Source organism: Oryzias latipes, chromosome 4 (genome assembly GCF_053564925.1).
Source record: "Oryzias latipes strain Hd-rR chromosome 4, Olatipes_Hd-rR_3.1".
Classification (NCBI taxonomy): domain Eukaryota; kingdom Metazoa; phylum Chordata; class Actinopteri; order Beloniformes; family Adrianichthyidae; genus Oryzias; species Oryzias latipes.
In genome coordinates this window covers 20,542,046-20,560,300 of record NC_136240.1, presented here as the reverse complement: position 1 = coordinate 20,560,300, position 18,255 = coordinate 20,542,046, and the positions used below count along the sequence as shown (strand labels likewise).

The window sequence follows — 18,255 nt, the reverse complement described above, 5'->3', positions numbered from 1 at the left end:
GAGTTGTCCTACTGAGATCTTCGGTCTACAAAAAAAGGCTACAGAGTTCAACAGAGGTTTGGTCATATTCCATAAAGAGAAAACTACAATATTCTTTTCTAGCAGCAAGCATCTTCCCCTAAAGTTTTTTTCACCCATACTGTGACCAGCATTCACTGTTATGTTCTTCAATGTTTTACCCATTTTTGGCTGAAAAAAGAAAAAAGAACATCACAGAAAGAAATCTGATTACTTGGGAGAAATAATTCTTTCAATTCAAATTCTTAAAAGTAGATATCTGACCTAGTCAGATGAAGATCTCATTCAATGATTATCTGAATTTTATTCAAGAAATGCCATAAGACAATGATTAGATTTAGTTTTAGTATATACTTATTTTGTTTTAAGCTCATCTGACACGTTTATGCTGAGAGCCATAAGGTCAGCGGGGTTTCCAGAGGAAAACGTGGAGTTGCTCGGAACAGCTGATCAAACCGGAAGCTTCTCCAGACACTAACTGTGTCACCAGTGCAACTTTTCTGCCCGGACTGTCGCGTGTGCGCTGAGAAAATATTGATCATTTGTTGACCTACAGCTTACAGTAATGACGCTAAACAGTACAATACCGTTTAGAAACAATAAAAAGAAAACAAATAAACACGTGAAAGTTGCTAACCGTTGTCTCACCGTTCAAAAAATATAAATACAGGTTCATTAGTTCACTTTTAAGTCGTTAACTTGGACTTAACTTAATTTGGTAGAAAATAAACTCCAAATCAAAAGTCGAGGTCGTTTTACTACAAATTAAATTCTATTTAATAATACTAAAAAACACACTTGATGAATAGTGACAAATAAGGGTGTTAAAATCTATTTCTTTCTCAGTTGGCTCACCTTTCTGCCGCACGGGCATAGTGGCACGCGCCGTCCTGGTCGTGTGTCGCCGTGCTAGTCGGAGCGTGAGTCGTTACAGATGTGTGGGTCTGTCTGTCCCGCCACAGCCTGCCTCCACTGGGACACAGCGGAGCTGTCGCCACAGCAGCCAACAACAAGTCGCTTCTCCGTCGAAGACCAACTTTATCTTGTCAAATGCCGTCCACTATCAGTCGAAAGTGCGGTGAGTGGACTTGGCACCCGGAGCTGCTGTGTGTTACGCCTGAATGTTTTCTCTCTCTCTCTCTCTCTCTCTCTCTTTTTGTTACTCCCCCTCTCTTTCACTTTAACTCTTCCTGCGTTTGCTTGGTCAAACTAGTTCTCCGCTTCTTCATTCAGTTGTCAAAGCGTTGTCCAACCGGTCCCACCGCTTTTGCACACCTTGGTGCAGTCACTCGCAAACCCCGTCAAAGCCGGTCTGAGAGTCTGCGTAAGAAGCTTGTCTCCTGCAGGTATTGTCATGCTAAACAGCCACATTGTGCGCTGTGGATAAAAGCCTGGTCTATTCTAGGGTGTGCACGGAATCCACGCCTATAATCCACTCAGAGCCCAGGGAAGATTTGGGTTTACAGATAGTGATCTCACCCCTGCATTACACTTTTGTTGGCCTCTGTTTTTTGACTCTTGCATCCAGATTATGGGTGCTGTCACACTCCTGTATCATCCTGCTCATGATGGGATAGTTCAATTAAAATGTCACAAGGGTAATCCCACCTGGCAGTTTGGACAGGTTTATCCCAGTCTAGATTTAATGGCATCAATCAATCTTCTTCCGTTCATCCAGGACCGGGTCGTGGGGGCAGCGGTTTAAGCAAAGATGCCCAGACTTCCTTCTCCCCAGCCACTTCCTCCAGCTCCTCTGGGGGGACCCTAAAACGTTCCCAGGCCAGCTGAGAGACATTGTCTCTATAGCGTGTCTGGGGGTCTTCCCCGGGGCCTCTGCCCAGTGGGACATGCCCGGAACACTGTCAGGGAGGCATCCGAACCTTATGGTAAACAATGTATATCTCTTTTTTTTATCTGGCTTATCCATACTGTTCTAAATTTGTAAAACTTTTGCCAAAACCTTGCAAAGATTTAATACATATTTTGGTTCATTTTTTGTTTAAAATCTAGTTTAAATAGGAAAAAGAAGGACAAAAGTGACTTTTGCAAGCAGAACTTTGAACATTTTGCTCACATCTGGGCAGGCAAGACTAAAGGTGGATGTGATACAAAGAGGGAAGAAATGCACTGAATTGAAGAAACAGTTTAATATGGTTTTATAACATCTGACAAGAGTTTTGGTAACCAAACAACCTACGGTAAATGTAACAACAAGCAAGATGAATCGGTGACTGGAATTCCCCAAACCAAAAGTTTGGTTGCAATCCTATGACTTTTTAAGGACCTGCTCTTCTGGTTCCACACAGGGTGTCAATATTTCACTGACTCAGACGGCACTTTCCTGAGATTATGAAGCTGTCCAATTTGACGGTGGAAGTAGTCATTCTATATCCATAAAGTAAAACAGAAAGGTGTATACAAGCACTCTTACTACAACAAATCAAAAACATTATAAAAATATTATATTGCAAATTCACTTCTTTCAAAACCAACAACTCTTCATTTAAGGGAACCCTTTCACATTGGCCTAAATATTCCAAATCCAACAGTTTAATCCATATTGAAAAATTTTCCTCTCCAGGGCAATGTCTACATTGCATTGATGTGCCACATTATTCCATTTAAAATGTAAAATTTCTCTGCATCTGAATAAGCACACTCACAGTTTCAAAGAAGCTCTACCAAAATGTTTAACAGAATACATTACTAAAAAATATCTTGATGGAAAGATCATACAGTGAATGCAGAAATTTTCATAGATTCATTCTTAAGCTCATCAGGTCTTTTTGGCCATCCAAACCACCAGTGTTTGTAGTATTTTTTTGGGGAAACAAAACAATAAATCACTCAACAAAAAAGGTCAATGAAAAGACCTTCAGGCCCTAACACCAGATGGAGAAACCACCATTTGTTCAAGTATACATATTGTTTTGCATGCGTTTTGTGTCAGTAATATCAATTTTTGAGCTTTTTAGCAAAGTACTTTTAAAAACAATAGAAAAACCAAAAAACGTTGTTCCAAGACTATTAAATCTGGAGTAAATTAGGTGCGTCCCAGACATATATATATATTGTGGTTGAACAGAGTGAATACTAGCATTGATTTTCCACCAAACTCTGATGAAAAAGTGGATTCCTGTCATGTCCTTTTGTTATTATTTAGTCATTAATTTGAGTATTGAAAATATTTGATGATGCACTGCACATTTGGTTACAATAGACAGCTAATACATAAATGTTTGACACAACGTGTGCCTGCAGGCTTGATAGTTGTGCAGTGCTCATCACTTCATTAGCTTACCACACATATGCAGACAGCAGCTGAATACAGGGCATGGTCTGTGGTATTGCTATCGATCTTGTCATAAGAGCTTATTGACTGCTTTGGTGTGTGCAGAAAATCACCCCCTTCTACCCTGTGAATCTCTTATGCATACAGGCGTAATGTATGATTCTGTGTGGGGAGAAATCCATGCATGATTGTGCAAGTGGGTTGGTCCATCAGCTCACAGAAGTATCATTTTTATAGAGAGCCGGCTGTGAAATGCAGAGGGAAGAGGAAAAGGAACAAAAGGACGTCATTCTGGCCGCCTGATGTTAAGCCCTATTGTACGCTGTGGGTCTGTTCCAACAGTAACTCTTGTTTTGCAGAGGATACTGGTAGCAGCAGAACAGTGAGAACTGGTACTATTCAGACTTAAAAAAAAAAAGGAAATTAGTTATAATTTTGTCTACATAAAAGTAGAGGTTAAAGAGAAGTTGAAAAAGGCATCAGACCTGGGACAATATGCTTTAAATACATGTTTTATTCGGAAAAATTAAGTAATTAGATGTGAATTATCTTAATGTTGATTTTTGTCAACGAGACTCACATAATAAATTTAATATAAGCATGTTTTTAAATCTCTTTTAAAAGAATAAACAAATATGAATCTCCTTTGAAAAAAAGTAAGCTGTGACAAGGTTTAAAACATTTAATTATCTTTTCTCAATTCTTCAAATGAAAATGAACAGATCTTCACTTAAAAAATGCAATATAGATTCAGATTCAAATAGCTTTTTTTACTTTAAGGTTGTCTCTTCGGTTTTGTTTGAGGAAGAAAAAAGTTATTTTTGCTACTTTGAAGGTAAGAATTTCTGAGGTAAAAGGCGGTTGGATGATTCTGTTGGCTGTGTGCAGGACTGGTGCATCGGAAACCAGAGTTCGTTTTCCAGGAGGCTTGATGAGCTGAATCCTGTGTGGGTCCTTAGGCAAGCCCCTTCATGCTGCTGCCTTCATAGGGGGTCTGGGCCTCCCTGTGCCAGTCCCCAGCCAGGATAAAACACATGGTTGTGCCATGAAGGGCATCTGGCGTAGAACTCTCTGCCAAGCTAAATGTGCTAATCAGTGAAATCTGATGGGCTGTGGTAAGCCTTGATGGGAAATGTCGAAAAAGTTGAACAACAAAATCTAGTCAGGAAAAAAAGAAGTTTTACCCTATTCATATTTGTATAAAAAAACTATTTTGAAACAAAAATCGAATTATAATTGTAATCTAGTTAATACTTTGGCAATGATACCAAGCCCTATTATGAGCCATGAGATACAGCAGCAAAGTTTCACAACATTGTGAAATATTCAGTAATTGGAAAATGACTTATTTCATCACCTACTGTTGTTTTTTTTTGTAGTCTCCTTACAGTGGCTCATCTTTGGTGTTGTAAGCACCGAGCTGACTCTTCATCTCAGAAAAGCTTTTTATAAGGAAATACTTCTTAGTGAAATTTAATATTTGACTTTTACATTCCTCAGTAGAGATACCAACATTTATTTGTATTTTATTTTATTTCATTTATCTTTAATTTAGCAATTCAGTCTAAAAAAGATTTATATAAATAAAATCAACACACTGTTTGTGGAAATATTCCACAGAACATTTAACCAAATTAAACATTTTTGTAAAAACTTAACCCACTGTCAATAATACACTTTTCTTTTTTTATCTTTAAAAACCTGAGGCATGCTGCGTTTGTCTTTTTAAAAAAGGTTTCTCTCAGAAACTTTTAAAAAAGTTTTAATAATAGCTTTGTTTTAAACTCAAACCTTTCATATGTGAACTAATAACTGAACTGCTCTTATAACAGATTTTAAACTGGCAGTGGTTGATTTATTGGCCCAATAACCCTTGTGCTATCCTATGACCCCACCCTTACATTGATGTGTTCTCCCTACCATGACCAAGGTGGATAAAGGTGGAAAGATTTCATGTAATCCATGGACACCAGTGAAGATCACAAATCATAAAGGAAAAAAGGTTCAGAGCACTGTGTAGTGGGTCTAGATGATCCACCTCCCAATGTTAAAGTGCCTATATAGCACAAGGGATACATGAATACATAAAAATAAATCCCAAAAAAATAAATCTAAAATCTAAGTGAAAGCATTCTTTAAATGACAAGTGGTTGAGAGGAACAAATCGAATCTAAAGACTTACCTCATGTTCAGGATGTTATAACTTCACGGTAAAACTTCAGAGGCATTTATTTAGAGGCTGTGGTGTCTCCTGTGATCCGCAGCTCAGATAAGTGTCAAAGGAGATGTGATGGATAGATTAGGAGGGATGAAGAAGAGCCTGACCTGTTAAACTAATGGCTGGAGAGACAAAAGAGCATCTGCTGGGATGAGAGGTTCTGTTGATTTAAATACACGTGGATGCGAACATGTATTGGGTGTCTGTTCTCCCTGCTTCCTTTAGTTGCTTTATTTGTTTTTAATTTTTGTCTGATTCCACATTTTCTTTTGAATTTTTCTTCCTCCACTTTTACCCATGGAACCTTTTTCCCCCTTCAAGCCCCACCAAATTGTTTCCTTTCCTTCTCTGTTCCTGTTTCATGTATTTGAGCTCAGTTTTCTCCTTTTCCATTTTTTAATCATTCCTCTCATTCCTAAGGTTCTCTTTTCATTTCCTTCAAACTTGCTTTTGATTTCTCCCACTACACAAATGTGAACACTAGAGCAAACACATGCACCAAAACAGGCACCCAATACCAATAGTGACATTTTATTATTTGTACAATAGAGACTTTAATACATTATTCAAAACACTTCTTATATACTGAAAAAAGTGGTACGTCCCAAAGCCCAAAATGGCTCCAGTATAATTGTTGCACAGCATTTTTTTCAATTTTATACAGATATTTTTTTTTTTCGTAAAAACCGTATCTTAAATAGTATGTACAGATAGTATCTGCAAAATGCATCCTAAACACATTGTATATATTATATATTTTTCTGCAATTACATTTCTCTGCATCGATACTTAAAACAAGAAAGGATTTCCACTTGCATGTGCAAATAAATCAGGAACTCAAATCAATCCATCAATAAATAAATAAATAATTTGAATACACCATCACTAAAATCTTTTGTCCAAAAAAACGTAAACTCGACAGCGTCTGTCTCCTCAGAGGTCAAAGTACTTTTGTCACACAGCAGAAGAAGCAGCATTCGAGTCGGGTGGGTGTGGTGGCTGCAGAAAGCATGGGTACATTCACAATCAACATGAGTCCGTTCGAGTCATTCGCAGCTATTGTACAGTGACACCGTTCTCATTTGTTCAGCTTTTCATCTTGCTTAAACACATAGAAAATGACCATTTTTATGTTCATATACATATATATATAATATATATTTGTATAACACAAATTCACAATTACAGTAGAAATACATTTTTTACAGTTTTGGATAGTACAGGTGTAGTTTTTCCAGTCATCTTGTGTGTACATCCATAACTTTGTTACAAGTGTCTTTATAAAATATCACAATTTTGGAGCAAAGCTAAGGTATATCAATATATTTATAAAGAATTGCCTGAAACGTGTAGTAAAAAATAATTATCAAACTTTTTTTTCTCCTGCCATTATATCTTTTACATTTCAAAGTCTAAACTGGGATGGGAGGATGCCTGTTGTTCAGCCTCTCAACCACATAATTCATTTGTGCCATTTTGTGTCCTTTAATGCTGAATTAACGGAAGAGGATTGACACAAAATGGGCACAGAGTGTTGCGTAAAAGCAAAAAGACAGTGATTCGCCTGGAACATTAGATCTTATACGGCACAAAAACAAAGGTAGCCAGCATAAAATGTCTTCAAGACAGGTGTTGCATTTATATAAAGACAGAAAATGAACTTTTTTGTTCTTTTTTTCTAATCTCTCTGCCTTGTCAATAGAACTTCTCTAGTCAGACCATCACTCTTTGGTCAAAACCCACCCCTGACACATACACTTCTACGTCTGAGTCTGCCCTTGTTTTCCAAAGCCCTGCTTAACATCTAACTGAAAAAAACTCATTAACTCCCTCAAAGTCATTCACAGCATTTACACCTCCATGCACACATAGTTCCAATAAGCTTCTCTACTTTTATTTAAACATTATAAGGAGTTCAAGTGTAACTAAAATGTCTTTTGACACAGATCAGATCTTTTCCTGAAGAGGTGAATATCTAAATCAGTGCAGACTTACAGTAACAAAAAAGTGGACCTCATTCCTTGCCGATTCTTGCGGAGACTTCTCATGTTACATTCCACAAGAAGGCCAGAGGTTAGGACGGGAAGGGAAAACTTTATGACGACACAGCAGCAGCACATTAAAACTAGTGGCCATCCTTACTAAAGCAGTCTTGTAACTTTCCCTGTTGACGGATCAGATCTGAGCCAAAAAGAGTTAAACTGATGTTCTTACCACGCAAAAACGGAATCTAGTGGCAAAGGAATTTTTCTAAGACATTAAGCTTCGGCAACTAAATCCTTCTGTTTTTATAAAATCTAAAGGCCATTAGAAAAAGGCTAAGTCATCAAAGTGATCTGAGAAAAACAAGAGACAGGGCTTCAGAAAATGGCACAGATATTATTACTGGTCTTTGTTTTATGATAGAATGGAATCTGCACCTTGCAATCAAACTGAATTTAGAGTAGATGTCATTATGTATTCTAGACGTCTTCAGCTGAGTCCCTGTTCCTTCATGTGAATGGCAGTATGTGTGTGTCTGTGTGTGAATGCATGTGTGTGTAAACATTTACATGACTTGCTCAATAGATGGCACTGCAGGACAAGTTAGGCTCTGCTGAAAAGCTCAAAAGATGGAGCTTCGGAAATATTGCTTTAGCTCTTTTTACCACAGCTGTGCAAGCAACATGTTTTGAAACATGAGACAAGTTGCAGTCATGAAAAAAAAAGAAAGGTGTCTTCTATACAGGTAAAATAGTTAATACTTTAAAAAAGCATCCATTTGGAGAAATATTCCCTGTACAATCACAGGAATGAGTTCAGAATATAGTTTATCAACAATAATTATCGTAATCATAAACATTTAGAGCTCTCTTCAGGCCTGTTTGAGAATGCAGCTCTGGAACGCTGAATCTCTGTACAAGAACACAAGGCAGAAAGTCTAAAGTTTCCAGTTTCTGTACAATGGAGGCAAAACGTAAGCTGCAAAAAGAAGACAGCGTAAAGAGAGTGTCCCAAGGAAACAAATGAAAAAACACAAGAAACACAAAAATAAAAAACGTGAACAAGGTGCTACAAATATAAACAGTTTAAAATCTACAAGATAGGCAGTTGGGGGATAAAAGCAAACTACAAGCAACAAAACAGAAAAAAAACTCAGCAGAATAATTGATCAAATTAGTAACTGCAGCAGCCCTGTAGAAACTCAAAGGTGTAGAATCTTCTTGTAGTCCATCCAGCCGTGGATCAGGTCCCTGACCAGCGGCAGACAGAAGAGCCGATATGTTTCCTATGGTACATTTGGCACTGGTATTTGCCTTTGGTCCAGCAAATGGCAAATAAATGTGTGTTTTCCATTAAAAAGGTACTAAAGGCGGCTCATTTCTCAGTTCCACGAGCATCCGGCAGGAGGGCAGGTGGAGTGACGTAGGATGGCAATTAAAAGAGAAGCGTTGCTGCATTTGTTTGTTTTTTATAAAAACTATTTCTGGCGCATGCTGCTGTCTCTCAGAATCACCAAGTCGACCGTCCGTTGGAAACTCTTCAGCAGAGAGACGGCTGTCTCATGTTCCATGTGTAAAAAACTATGTCCGTTAGCCTGCAAGGCAAACACGCAGCACAGTCAGCAGCATGTGTGTAAGCTCATGTATGTATGCATGCTTGCTGCAGTTTTTTTTTCCATACACATGTTTATGTGTGAGTGTTTGTGGAAGGATGGAGGGTCACTGCCATCATTATCTCAGTAACACATCACTGTTGGGGAAAAGAGAGAGAAGAGGAGGAGCTACACAGTCATGCCATAGAAAGAGAACGAGTAAAGACAAAAAAAACGGCTTTAAGATGACTTCATTCAGCTAAACCGTACATCTTTGAGAGGAGATCAAAAGAAACAGAAAAGAGAAGGAAATATGAGCATCATGACACATGACAGAGAGTATAGGTTTAAATGTCCATCATTGAAGCTCCATCACACTTCTTTTAGGTCTAAATGTTTTATTTTTTTTCCAAATGAAAAGTGCAGCAAAATCCATATTAGGGGTGTAAAGATTTCTTTTAACGGTTTTGTTCATATCATAATTACTGGTTGCTAATACGATTCATAGTCGACATTGGTTCCTTTTAGAATGATTCAATTTCATCTGTTTCATTAACTAAAATCTATCCAGGTAATCCTTAGCCAAAATAAAACAAAAATTGTTTTCCAGATTCCTTGTATTTCTTATAAGAGAATCAAGTGTAAAGTAAATATGTAAACAAACAAGAAAACAAGAATTAATGGTAGACCCATTTCCATTTTAGTTTCACAAAGTTCAGTCCACTGTGATGTTTTTCCGAATAAATATAATACAAACAGAACATTATTAGTACATTCTTCCACAATGTATGGTCACGTCTTTGCAAAATTCAGTGTTTCAACAGACTGGACTGTAATGATGGCTTAATCCTTTTTTGCTGCCATCACATGTGTTGTCTGCTGTGATGCACTTGATTGTTTTTACGTTATAGTAAAATAAACTTACCATGTCTCGATTTAAATGGTATTTTTTGAAACGATTTTCAAAATAGTATAGGTTAATTTGATTTGATTAACATCTTGGATCTATTGATCTGGTTGGATCGTAGGACTATAAATTGATAAATCGTTTAAGTAGATTAATTGTTACACCGGTAATATAATGCTAAGAGCTACACATTTCTCTTGCTACCAATCTGTATGACTCATAATGCGTCTTTGTACATTCACAATCTACTGGAATCTAATACAAATGTGCATTGAATTCTGTTTTAATGAGAAATTTTCTTAAGTCTGAAAGCAAACAATAATTCTATGTACTGTTGCAATTCAACAGTATTTTCTTTAAGACAAGTCTATGATGTTATTTACGGGATCTGCTTGATTAACTGTCCTAACATTCGGGTCATGGACCCAAATGCTCAGATAACAAGCATCAACCCACTGTTATTTACCTTCTTATTTTTCTGCGGTCTCATTTACGCTTTTATCATATTTTACAAGTTCTAAGTTGATGCTTTTGAACACAACTTTAGCTAACTCAGCAATAGCAGATTAGTGAACCCTATTTACATTTGCATAATTATAACCATCTATCTATGGTCTCACCTGTGCATACATCATGCCCCTCTGACCTGGCCTGAATTTGTCTATTGCGAAAGGCCTGAACCTTGACTTTAGTCAAGCCGTACATTTTTCATCCCTTTGGCTAATTTTAGACATTACTTTTTATTTAAACGTCAAAAATCAGAGAATTGTAACTTCACAATGCTTCTTGCACACTGTTTTAAAACTTTCTGTAAGACGCCAGTGTCATTTCTAATTTAGATGAAACTTTACCGGCTGAATCAAAGTAACTGCAAGTAAAATAGTAAGTAAAAGTAATAGTAAGTATAAGTAAAAAAAATTCTGGGGAAATGCAGAATGTCTTTTTTGATGTCTATTAGCCCAGCCTCCCTGTTCCATGTTAAGACTGCTTATCATAGCCCATTATTTTCCATAATGTAATAGTACATGTCTTGCCTTTCTATGATGGCTGCTCCATCCATTTAATGACTCTTTACAATGACTCTTTCAAACTTTGTAGCGATCCAGAAATGCCGTATTTATTGATCTTATCCAATGTGATTAACTGAAGGCTTGCTTTTTATTGAATATAAATCTGGTATGTTATGAGACAGCCATTGACTGTATATGAGAACTGGACTGAGGAGTGTGACTTCACCCATAGAAAATGGGTTACTTCCGGCGCTAATGAAATGAAGTCAATTCAGTCACCATTTTTCTCAATATGAACGCCGACATGTTGGAACAAGATAACGTCAGTAAGCAGTGATTTGTCCAAGTCGCCAATCAGGAGTGACCTTGTTGGAAGTCTGCATGCCTACTACTTTTAGAATCTGTTAATCAAACATTTTGAACGGTTAACGTGGGGGCCAGAAGACACCACATGCTTGTGCTGAGGCATGGTTAGTTCATAACGTGGACAATTTGCAATACAGATAAAATATTATGTAAAAAAAAAAAAAAGGATAAGTAAAAACACATAAAAACAGGTGGTAGAGCAAGAATGGTAATTCTGACAAATAGAATGAGTAACAGCTGTTTATTTCTCATCAGAAGTCTATGGAATTTTGGCTTCTTGGAGCCAGTTGGTACTTCCTGTTTGTCACTCAGCTCAGTTCTCATAAACAGTCAATGGTGCAGTCAAAAAGACTTTGCACGCTTGTCTTTAGTTTTCCTCTCGTGTTTTATTCGGGTTTGTAAGTTTAGAGGATGAAGACAGAAAGAGTGAGAGGTAAGAAAAGAGGGGATCATGCTTGTTTTCTAGATGTTAAAAACACAGAGGCAGAAAATAAAGCAGGAAAATGTTTAGTCTTTTACAGTCTTATTGACTTGCAAGTGATCAGCTTTGCAACTGCAGTGTCATAGCGTCAAGTGAACTGGCGCTAGCTTAATACTAAAGCTGACTGTACAGAACAAATTAACTGCAGAAGACTCCCTTTTGTCCAACTCAATGTCCTGCCTCTTTTTGCCATGTATGTAAGTAATAAGAGGAATTTACCTGCACTATTTTGTCTCCAGGCTGAAGGGCGGGGGCAGCAGGCCCGTCATGCTGTACCCTAGTAACAAAGATACCCTATAAGTCAAAATGATACACAGTTAGGACAACACAGGGACACGATGGTTTAGAATCTTTGCCTTTCTCATGCTCATATTAGGATCAAACCCCACCCGTACCAAACAAAAGCCAAGTTAGTTTTAAATTTCCACCAAAACATACAGTTATTTCTAAATTTAGGGAGGGATTATTCAAATATATTACTTAAAACAAAACTGCTAATAATCCAAAATAATTTAACTTGCTATGACTTTCTTTAAATTTGTAAATATTGATCTATTCCTCTCAAGGAAATGATCTAAACATGGTTTAAACATGGGTTTAAAATATAATATAGATCTTCAAAAGTTTTAGGACAAGGGACATGTCTGGGGGTTAAGACTAGTAGAGGGGCAGCAGGATAGGCTGAAGAATTTTCATTGCCTTTGTTTTCCTTTTCAACAACTCAAGGCAGAGATTGTAAAATCACCAACATCTTTTCACCAAGCGCTGAAAGATGTTTTTAGACACAGAAAGTGTGGGACAATGCAGTTATCGGGACTCAGCAGGGTTCAACAGGTTTGGACATGTTGAACACACAATAGTGAGCTGAACAGATAAATAAATGTGCCATAGAGAAGTGTCAAAAGTCAAAAAAGACATCATGGTGGTGTAGTTGTAGTGCGGTAGCACTTACACACTACAATGTGTAATACACTGAGTGAATGCAGCAGCAAACACAGGCGCCGAAATATTAGTTAAGTTGTTACGCATGGCAATACTATCATTCATACAGTGAGCCACATACATTTAATGCATTTAAATATTTGATCAATAAGGGGTTGAATCTAAATATGCAGGGATTTTTTATTAGTCATCTAACCAAGAGGATTAAAAAAACAGATTTAATAAGAAATAGCATATGGAGCTCACTGTACAAATGGGTTTGTTAGCAGCTGAAACAGTGCAGTATTAGTCACGACAAACATTACACACTATTAAGCGGCTGCACAAAAAGCATCTTGCAAAAACCTTTTGTATTTTTAAAAATGACATTGAAGAAACTTTGGAGGAAAAATTCACCAAATCTTCTGTAAGACTTGAGGTTTTTGCAGATAATTTACAGTTTTGACAGAAGTTACATTAGATTGTACACAACTCTAACAAAAACACACACATATATACATGTAAATAACTCAGATGTAAAACAAACAAATCGCTGTTTTAATCTTTAAAAACTCCTGCATGCATCAACCAGAAAGGCAGATACTAAACAGTCTTAAAACAAGTGTGAGTCTTTTTCACAGCAACCTAAAACTACAGGAGCCCCACAGTGAATTTTAGCTGATCCTTTAAAACTGACGGAAGAAGATGTCTCATCGATGACTAAATCATGTCTTTGGTTTGGTTATTAAAATGAAACAATCAGAAACAAAAACATATATACTCTGTGGGTTTGCTCAGCTCTGTGAGATGATTTAGCCAAAAAAAAGTGAGTTTAAAGGATTTGTAAGCAGGTCTTACGTTTTAATAACACAATTTAGGTTTACACATAAGCAGACAGTTATTGCAAAAGTGTATGATGCTTGAAAACAGCCTGTTTTGCATTTGAATAAAAATATGGTACATCTAGTAGTTTAGAGGTTATCTTGCAAAAATTGTAGTTCCAAGAATATTATATTAAACATTATTAGGCAATTAAATAAGTTAAACTGTTGGATATAAAGACTTCTATTTTTTTTTTATTGCTGTAGAAAGTTAACTTGAAGGATGCAAACAATATCTACTAAAGGGCCACCAGGGGGCGATACCCCTTCATGAAACAAGGAGTGTGGACTCTATTGGTTTAAACCCATTAATCTTTACTTTAGTAATTGACTAATTTAAAACAAGATTTGGCTTCAATACAAGACAAAGTAAAAGTTTTGTACTAAACTGAATAATTAATAAAGCCATAAGGGTAACAAGCTCATCCGTGAATCAAACTGGAAATGTTTAGTCTGGTTGCTTAATGTAGGTCAGAAAAAAAACATTTAACCCACATTTAATATGATCTTCTACAGTCAAATGTTGGAAAATTATCTTTATTCTTAAAACTATATAAATGAACATTAACTATAATATAATAAGGAAAATGTTTCACTGAAGAAGGAAAAATGTGTAATTGCTGCAATACACACAAACACACACACATACATATATATGTGTGTGTGTGTGTGTGTGTGTGTGTATTATCTGTTATATGTGTAAGGGTCGTTGTTAAAAGTCACTCTTTTGAGTATTTTTGTAATATTAGATAATTACTGTTTTTCTTTAATGTTTTTATTTGCGAAATAATCACTATTATAATGAGTACGGATCACAGTTTTGTGTCAATATCAACTCAGTTGAGATAGTTTTTGTTTGGTTTGTGACCCTTTAGAAACATTTATTGAACTGTGTGTCCATATTTATGCCATCTAAATTATGATACACCCAACGAGCATTTTGCAGCATGGTCTGAGAAACTGCTTTTCTTTATTGTCTCCATCTGCTGCCTCTTTAACACAGCATTAATAATGGACAAACTGCAGCCTGGTAACACCCTATAGATACAAGAAAATATGGGATGCACAAAATAACAGCACAACTCAGCAGTTGTGTGTTGAAGACTAAAAGTTAAATGATGAACTGGCAGTTTTTGTGAACTTAGCCCGCACCTTAAATTTATAGCTTCCGTCTTGTGTTCTGTGGTGTATTCAAATAATTCTCAAGTAAAAAATACAAAAGAAACTTTTTTTAGAGGAATTTTTTCATCACATTAACTCTTTAACTCAGAATCATGGTCAGTGACTTTTGTTAGATGTTCCATCTCTAGATCAAAGGGCAGTGTTCCTTTAGAACATCTAAAGTCACCAGAGTGTCCCAGAGGTGAGAAGCCATCCTGAAATAGCAGTGAGAGTACTGTAGTGGCAGCACGCCCACTCCTTCAGACTGGAGCAGCCTGTTTTTAGGACACAGTGCTGGGTGCCGGAGGCCTGGGGCACCTGCAACCCCAACAGGATCTCCATCAAAACACACACTGACAGGTTTGTTTAAACTCTGACACAGAAGTGATCGTTCACAGTCTGGCACTAAGCTTACCTTTTTTGCCCAAACTTTTATGTTAAAGTTTGCATCTGTCAGAACATTTTCAAACACAGGCAAGCCTCAGACGGCATTCAATGGTCATAAAATGATCAAATGCAGGCTCAGACCGCTTAAGCCATCCTCAGCACCTTCAATTTCTTCCGTAATTAAACCACACACAGATTGGTAAACAATCCAGGTTTCTTAAGCCGCCTGCTTTGTCATGAACAGAAAGTGCATTTGGGTAACAGAGCAGCAGTTTCCATGGCAACTCTGAATGTAAAGCCTGAGGAGGCTGTGATTGGCTGGCAGCATGGGTCAGGTCGTACCATGTCGGAGGGTTTGAAGGGGTTCCCCTGGCCGCTGATGCCACCAGAGATACTGAAACCAAGACCAGGGTTCTTCTCTATTCTTACACATAGCTACAGGGGGAGGGAGGAGAGGAACATAAAAGGAAAGACAAGTGAAAGTGAAATACAGGGATCTTGAAAATTGCTCTGCAAGCACATAAACATATGGAAGAATGCCTTAATGTGCAGGGTGACGCAAAGTGGTGGCTATATTGGAGGCCTTTTAAGGATTTCCTAAGATTTACAATTGTTCTCAGAAGAAGAAAAAGGCCGTACTTGATCATGCTAGTGGGATGTAAACTGCTATAATAAACTCAGTTATGAGCCTAAATCAAATCTGAATGTTGTCATTACCCCTTTCTGGTGCTGCAAATGCATTTATCTGTTTAATTTGTTCCCTTTTTCCAATCAGACCTCCAATACAACATGTGCCGTGTTTCCTCCAGGCAGAGAGGTCAGCAGGCAAACGTACCTGCTCCTGGAACTGATCTGTGCTCTTTTGGCCTTTAGTCTGCAACAAGCAGCGTGCGCTCTGAGGCCGTGGGTTGGTGTGGGTGCTCATGACACCCTGGTTGCTGTGGGTGCTCATGACACCCTGGTTGCTGTGGACCATGCCCTGGTTTCCATGATACTGGGGGTTGGTAGCAGGCAAGGAGGACTGATGGGAGGAGTGAGGGTTGTATTGGGGTTGGTTCCCAGATGGGGAAATGGCCATAGGCAGGCCAGCAGTGGGGTAAGCCTGGCCAGGAGAAGTAAGTGCTGTGCAAAAAAGGAGGCTGTCAGCATCTGAGCACATAAAGTAAAATGACAATTAAAAATAACAAACATCTAGAGGATTTACCCTGAGACATGGTTCCTTGGTACTGCCCCGGGCCACCAGAGGGTACTACTGATAGAGACATCCCTTGCTGGTATTGCCCTCCTTTGTTCATCATACCATCATAACCCTGCTGCCCGACCATGCGATGAGGTGGAGTAGCTGAGGAGGAAGTGTTGATCATGGTGTTGTGCGACTGGTGGGAGGGGTTGTGTGAATGCCCACTCTGTGGAAAGAAGAGAGAGATGCAGAGACTGCAATGGCACATGGCTTCACACATAGTCATACTCATATTGATACGTTTTTTTCCCCTCTCTCTGATAGATTTTAAGATCCATGACTTTTGAGCAGGTACATTAGGAGGAGAAGTTTTCTACTATTGTTTAAAAGCGCGTAAACATCCTTGCCCAATGTAAAACAAAACAAAAATTAGATAACATAATAGACAAAACTGTCACAATATACATAAACTTTAAAAAAAACGTTGCTTTAATTTTAGTTGTTTTTATCAATTTTATCTAATAATAATAAATACTTTTGTACGTTTATTTTACTATAAAAACTTTTGTAATTTTTATTCATGTTTGATTTTTTTTTTTCAATTTTTCCATGAGCATTTATCCCAACACACTTTCCCCGGAAGTAGTTGACACTGAATTTAAACTGATGACGTGTTTTGATTGTTTTTTTTTTTTGTGCTGATAAAGATGAAATGTAACTTGCAATAAATATTTTGTGTGCACAGATTCAAAAGATCAATATAAGGAGAACTAACATGTTCAACTGTCATCTAAATAAATGAAAAGGGATTAACACTGTCATAAAGTTAATAAAATCTGTTTAATTAAACATGTCCCCTTTTTTTCATTGCTCAAATATTTGGTTTTATTTGTTTGTGTATTTATTGGAATTTGGTGGCTAAGAACTTCACATCTGAGACTAATAGTTTGGCAGGTCATTCAGCATTTACCTTTTTCATGAGGTTGTCAGGTGGGACATCCCTCCTCCCAAGTGAATAGGGGACCCACTGGTTGTTTCCCGATACCCCCTCCTGGTCATTATCCAGCATCCCGCCCTGCTGAGAGGGAGTCTGACAAAAAGAAAAAAGAGACATTTACTATAAGTAAAGTCATTTTGTGTGTTTACATTTATTTACATTCTAGCCTTTTTAGCTCAATTTTAATGGCTTTATGAAAGACCCTAAAGTTTTGTGAACCAGCAGCAATCCAACAATGCAAGCACCGCACCGCAATATTAGCACCGCAGCAAATTCCAATTCTGTGAAACTGCCCTATTCACTGAAAATGGCAATAAAATACTCCTTGAATTCTTGAAGAACATAATTTTAGTTGGTGAACGTTCTTGGTAAAAGTTGATGTGTGTAAGAACAGCAGTTGAAGAAATATTAAATCTTAAGTGAGCAGTTAAAGTGTTAAAGTTACAACCATCTCTTTAACGTGTCTGAACCAAAAAACTGTTGTACAGAAAAATCTGTTTAACTCCAATTCTATCAAAAAAAACTTGTTGTTATTTTTTGTATGGGGTTTGGAAAAAAGCATGACTGAAGTGAGAAGAAATGCTGCCTGTGTCACTGCTTTTAATTTGCATGCTGTTTAGGGTGGAGAAATGAGGAGCAATATCAAGTGGCTACTTGAAACACCAGCAATAATGGATCCGAGCCCCTGCTGGGATCTTCCTTTGGATGCAGATCGACTGAGATGCATGCTAAGAGTATGTAAAAGTGTAGGAGAATGTTTTTTCTGTATATTTGCATTTATAAAAAGAATATTTTTACTTTTAAGAAATAAAGTAAAATCATGGTAATCTTTTAACCAGTTGAATTTAGGGGAGACAGGTAA

General features: G+C 37.4%; 2 protein-coding genes and 1 long non-coding RNA gene across 26 annotated transcripts in view; 1 reads left to right on the top strand and 2 right to left on the bottom strand.

The window, feature by feature from the left end:
• Nucleotides 1–1,340, bottom strand: part of LOC101171070 (discs large homolog 1-like protein) — a 99,190-nt gene extending 97,850 nt beyond the window's left edge. For all 4 annotated transcript variants that reach the window (XM_011474174.4, XM_020702506.3, XM_020702507.3 and 1 more), the window contains exon 1: nucleotides 874–1,340. In XM_011474174.4, coding sequence (XP_011472476.1) covers nucleotides 874–892 — 19 coding nt within the window. In that variant the 5' untranslated portion in view covers nucleotides 893–1,340. The remainder of the gene's footprint in view (nucleotides 1–873) is intronic.
• LOC144991896 (uncharacterized) lies at nucleotides 930–1,904 on the top strand. The gene is made up of 3 exons (XR_013655560.1): nucleotides 930–1,096; nucleotides 1,252–1,364; nucleotides 1,697–1,904. It is a non-coding gene; the product is annotated as an uncharacterized LOC144991896 (long non-coding RNA).
• Nucleotides 1,905–6,043: 4,139 nt separating this feature from the next.
• lrrc7 (leucine rich repeat containing 7) overlaps nucleotides 6,044–18,255 on the bottom strand; it is a 126,461-nt gene continuing 114,249 nt past the window's right edge. For 12 of the 21 annotated variants that reach the window (XM_078946041.1, XM_020702499.3, XM_078946039.1 and 9 more), the window contains 6 exons: nucleotides 17,367–17,486; nucleotides 16,421–16,622; nucleotides 16,052–16,338; nucleotides 15,559–15,651; nucleotides 12,086–12,160; nucleotides 6,044–9,105 (listed from right to left, as the gene is read on the bottom strand). In XM_078946041.1, coding sequence (XP_078802167.1) covers nucleotides 8,989–9,105; nucleotides 12,086–12,160; nucleotides 15,559–15,651; nucleotides 16,052–16,338; nucleotides 16,421–16,622; nucleotides 17,367–17,486 — 894 coding nt within the window. In that variant the 3' untranslated portion in view covers nucleotides 6,044–8,988. Of the gene's footprint in view, nucleotides 9,261–12,085; nucleotides 12,161–15,558; nucleotides 15,652–16,051; nucleotides 16,339–16,420; nucleotides 16,623–17,366; nucleotides 17,487–18,255 lie in introns of all 21 variants that reach the window. The other 9 variants (XM_020702502.3, XM_078946043.1, XM_078946045.1 and 6 more) reach the window with 5 other exon arrangements.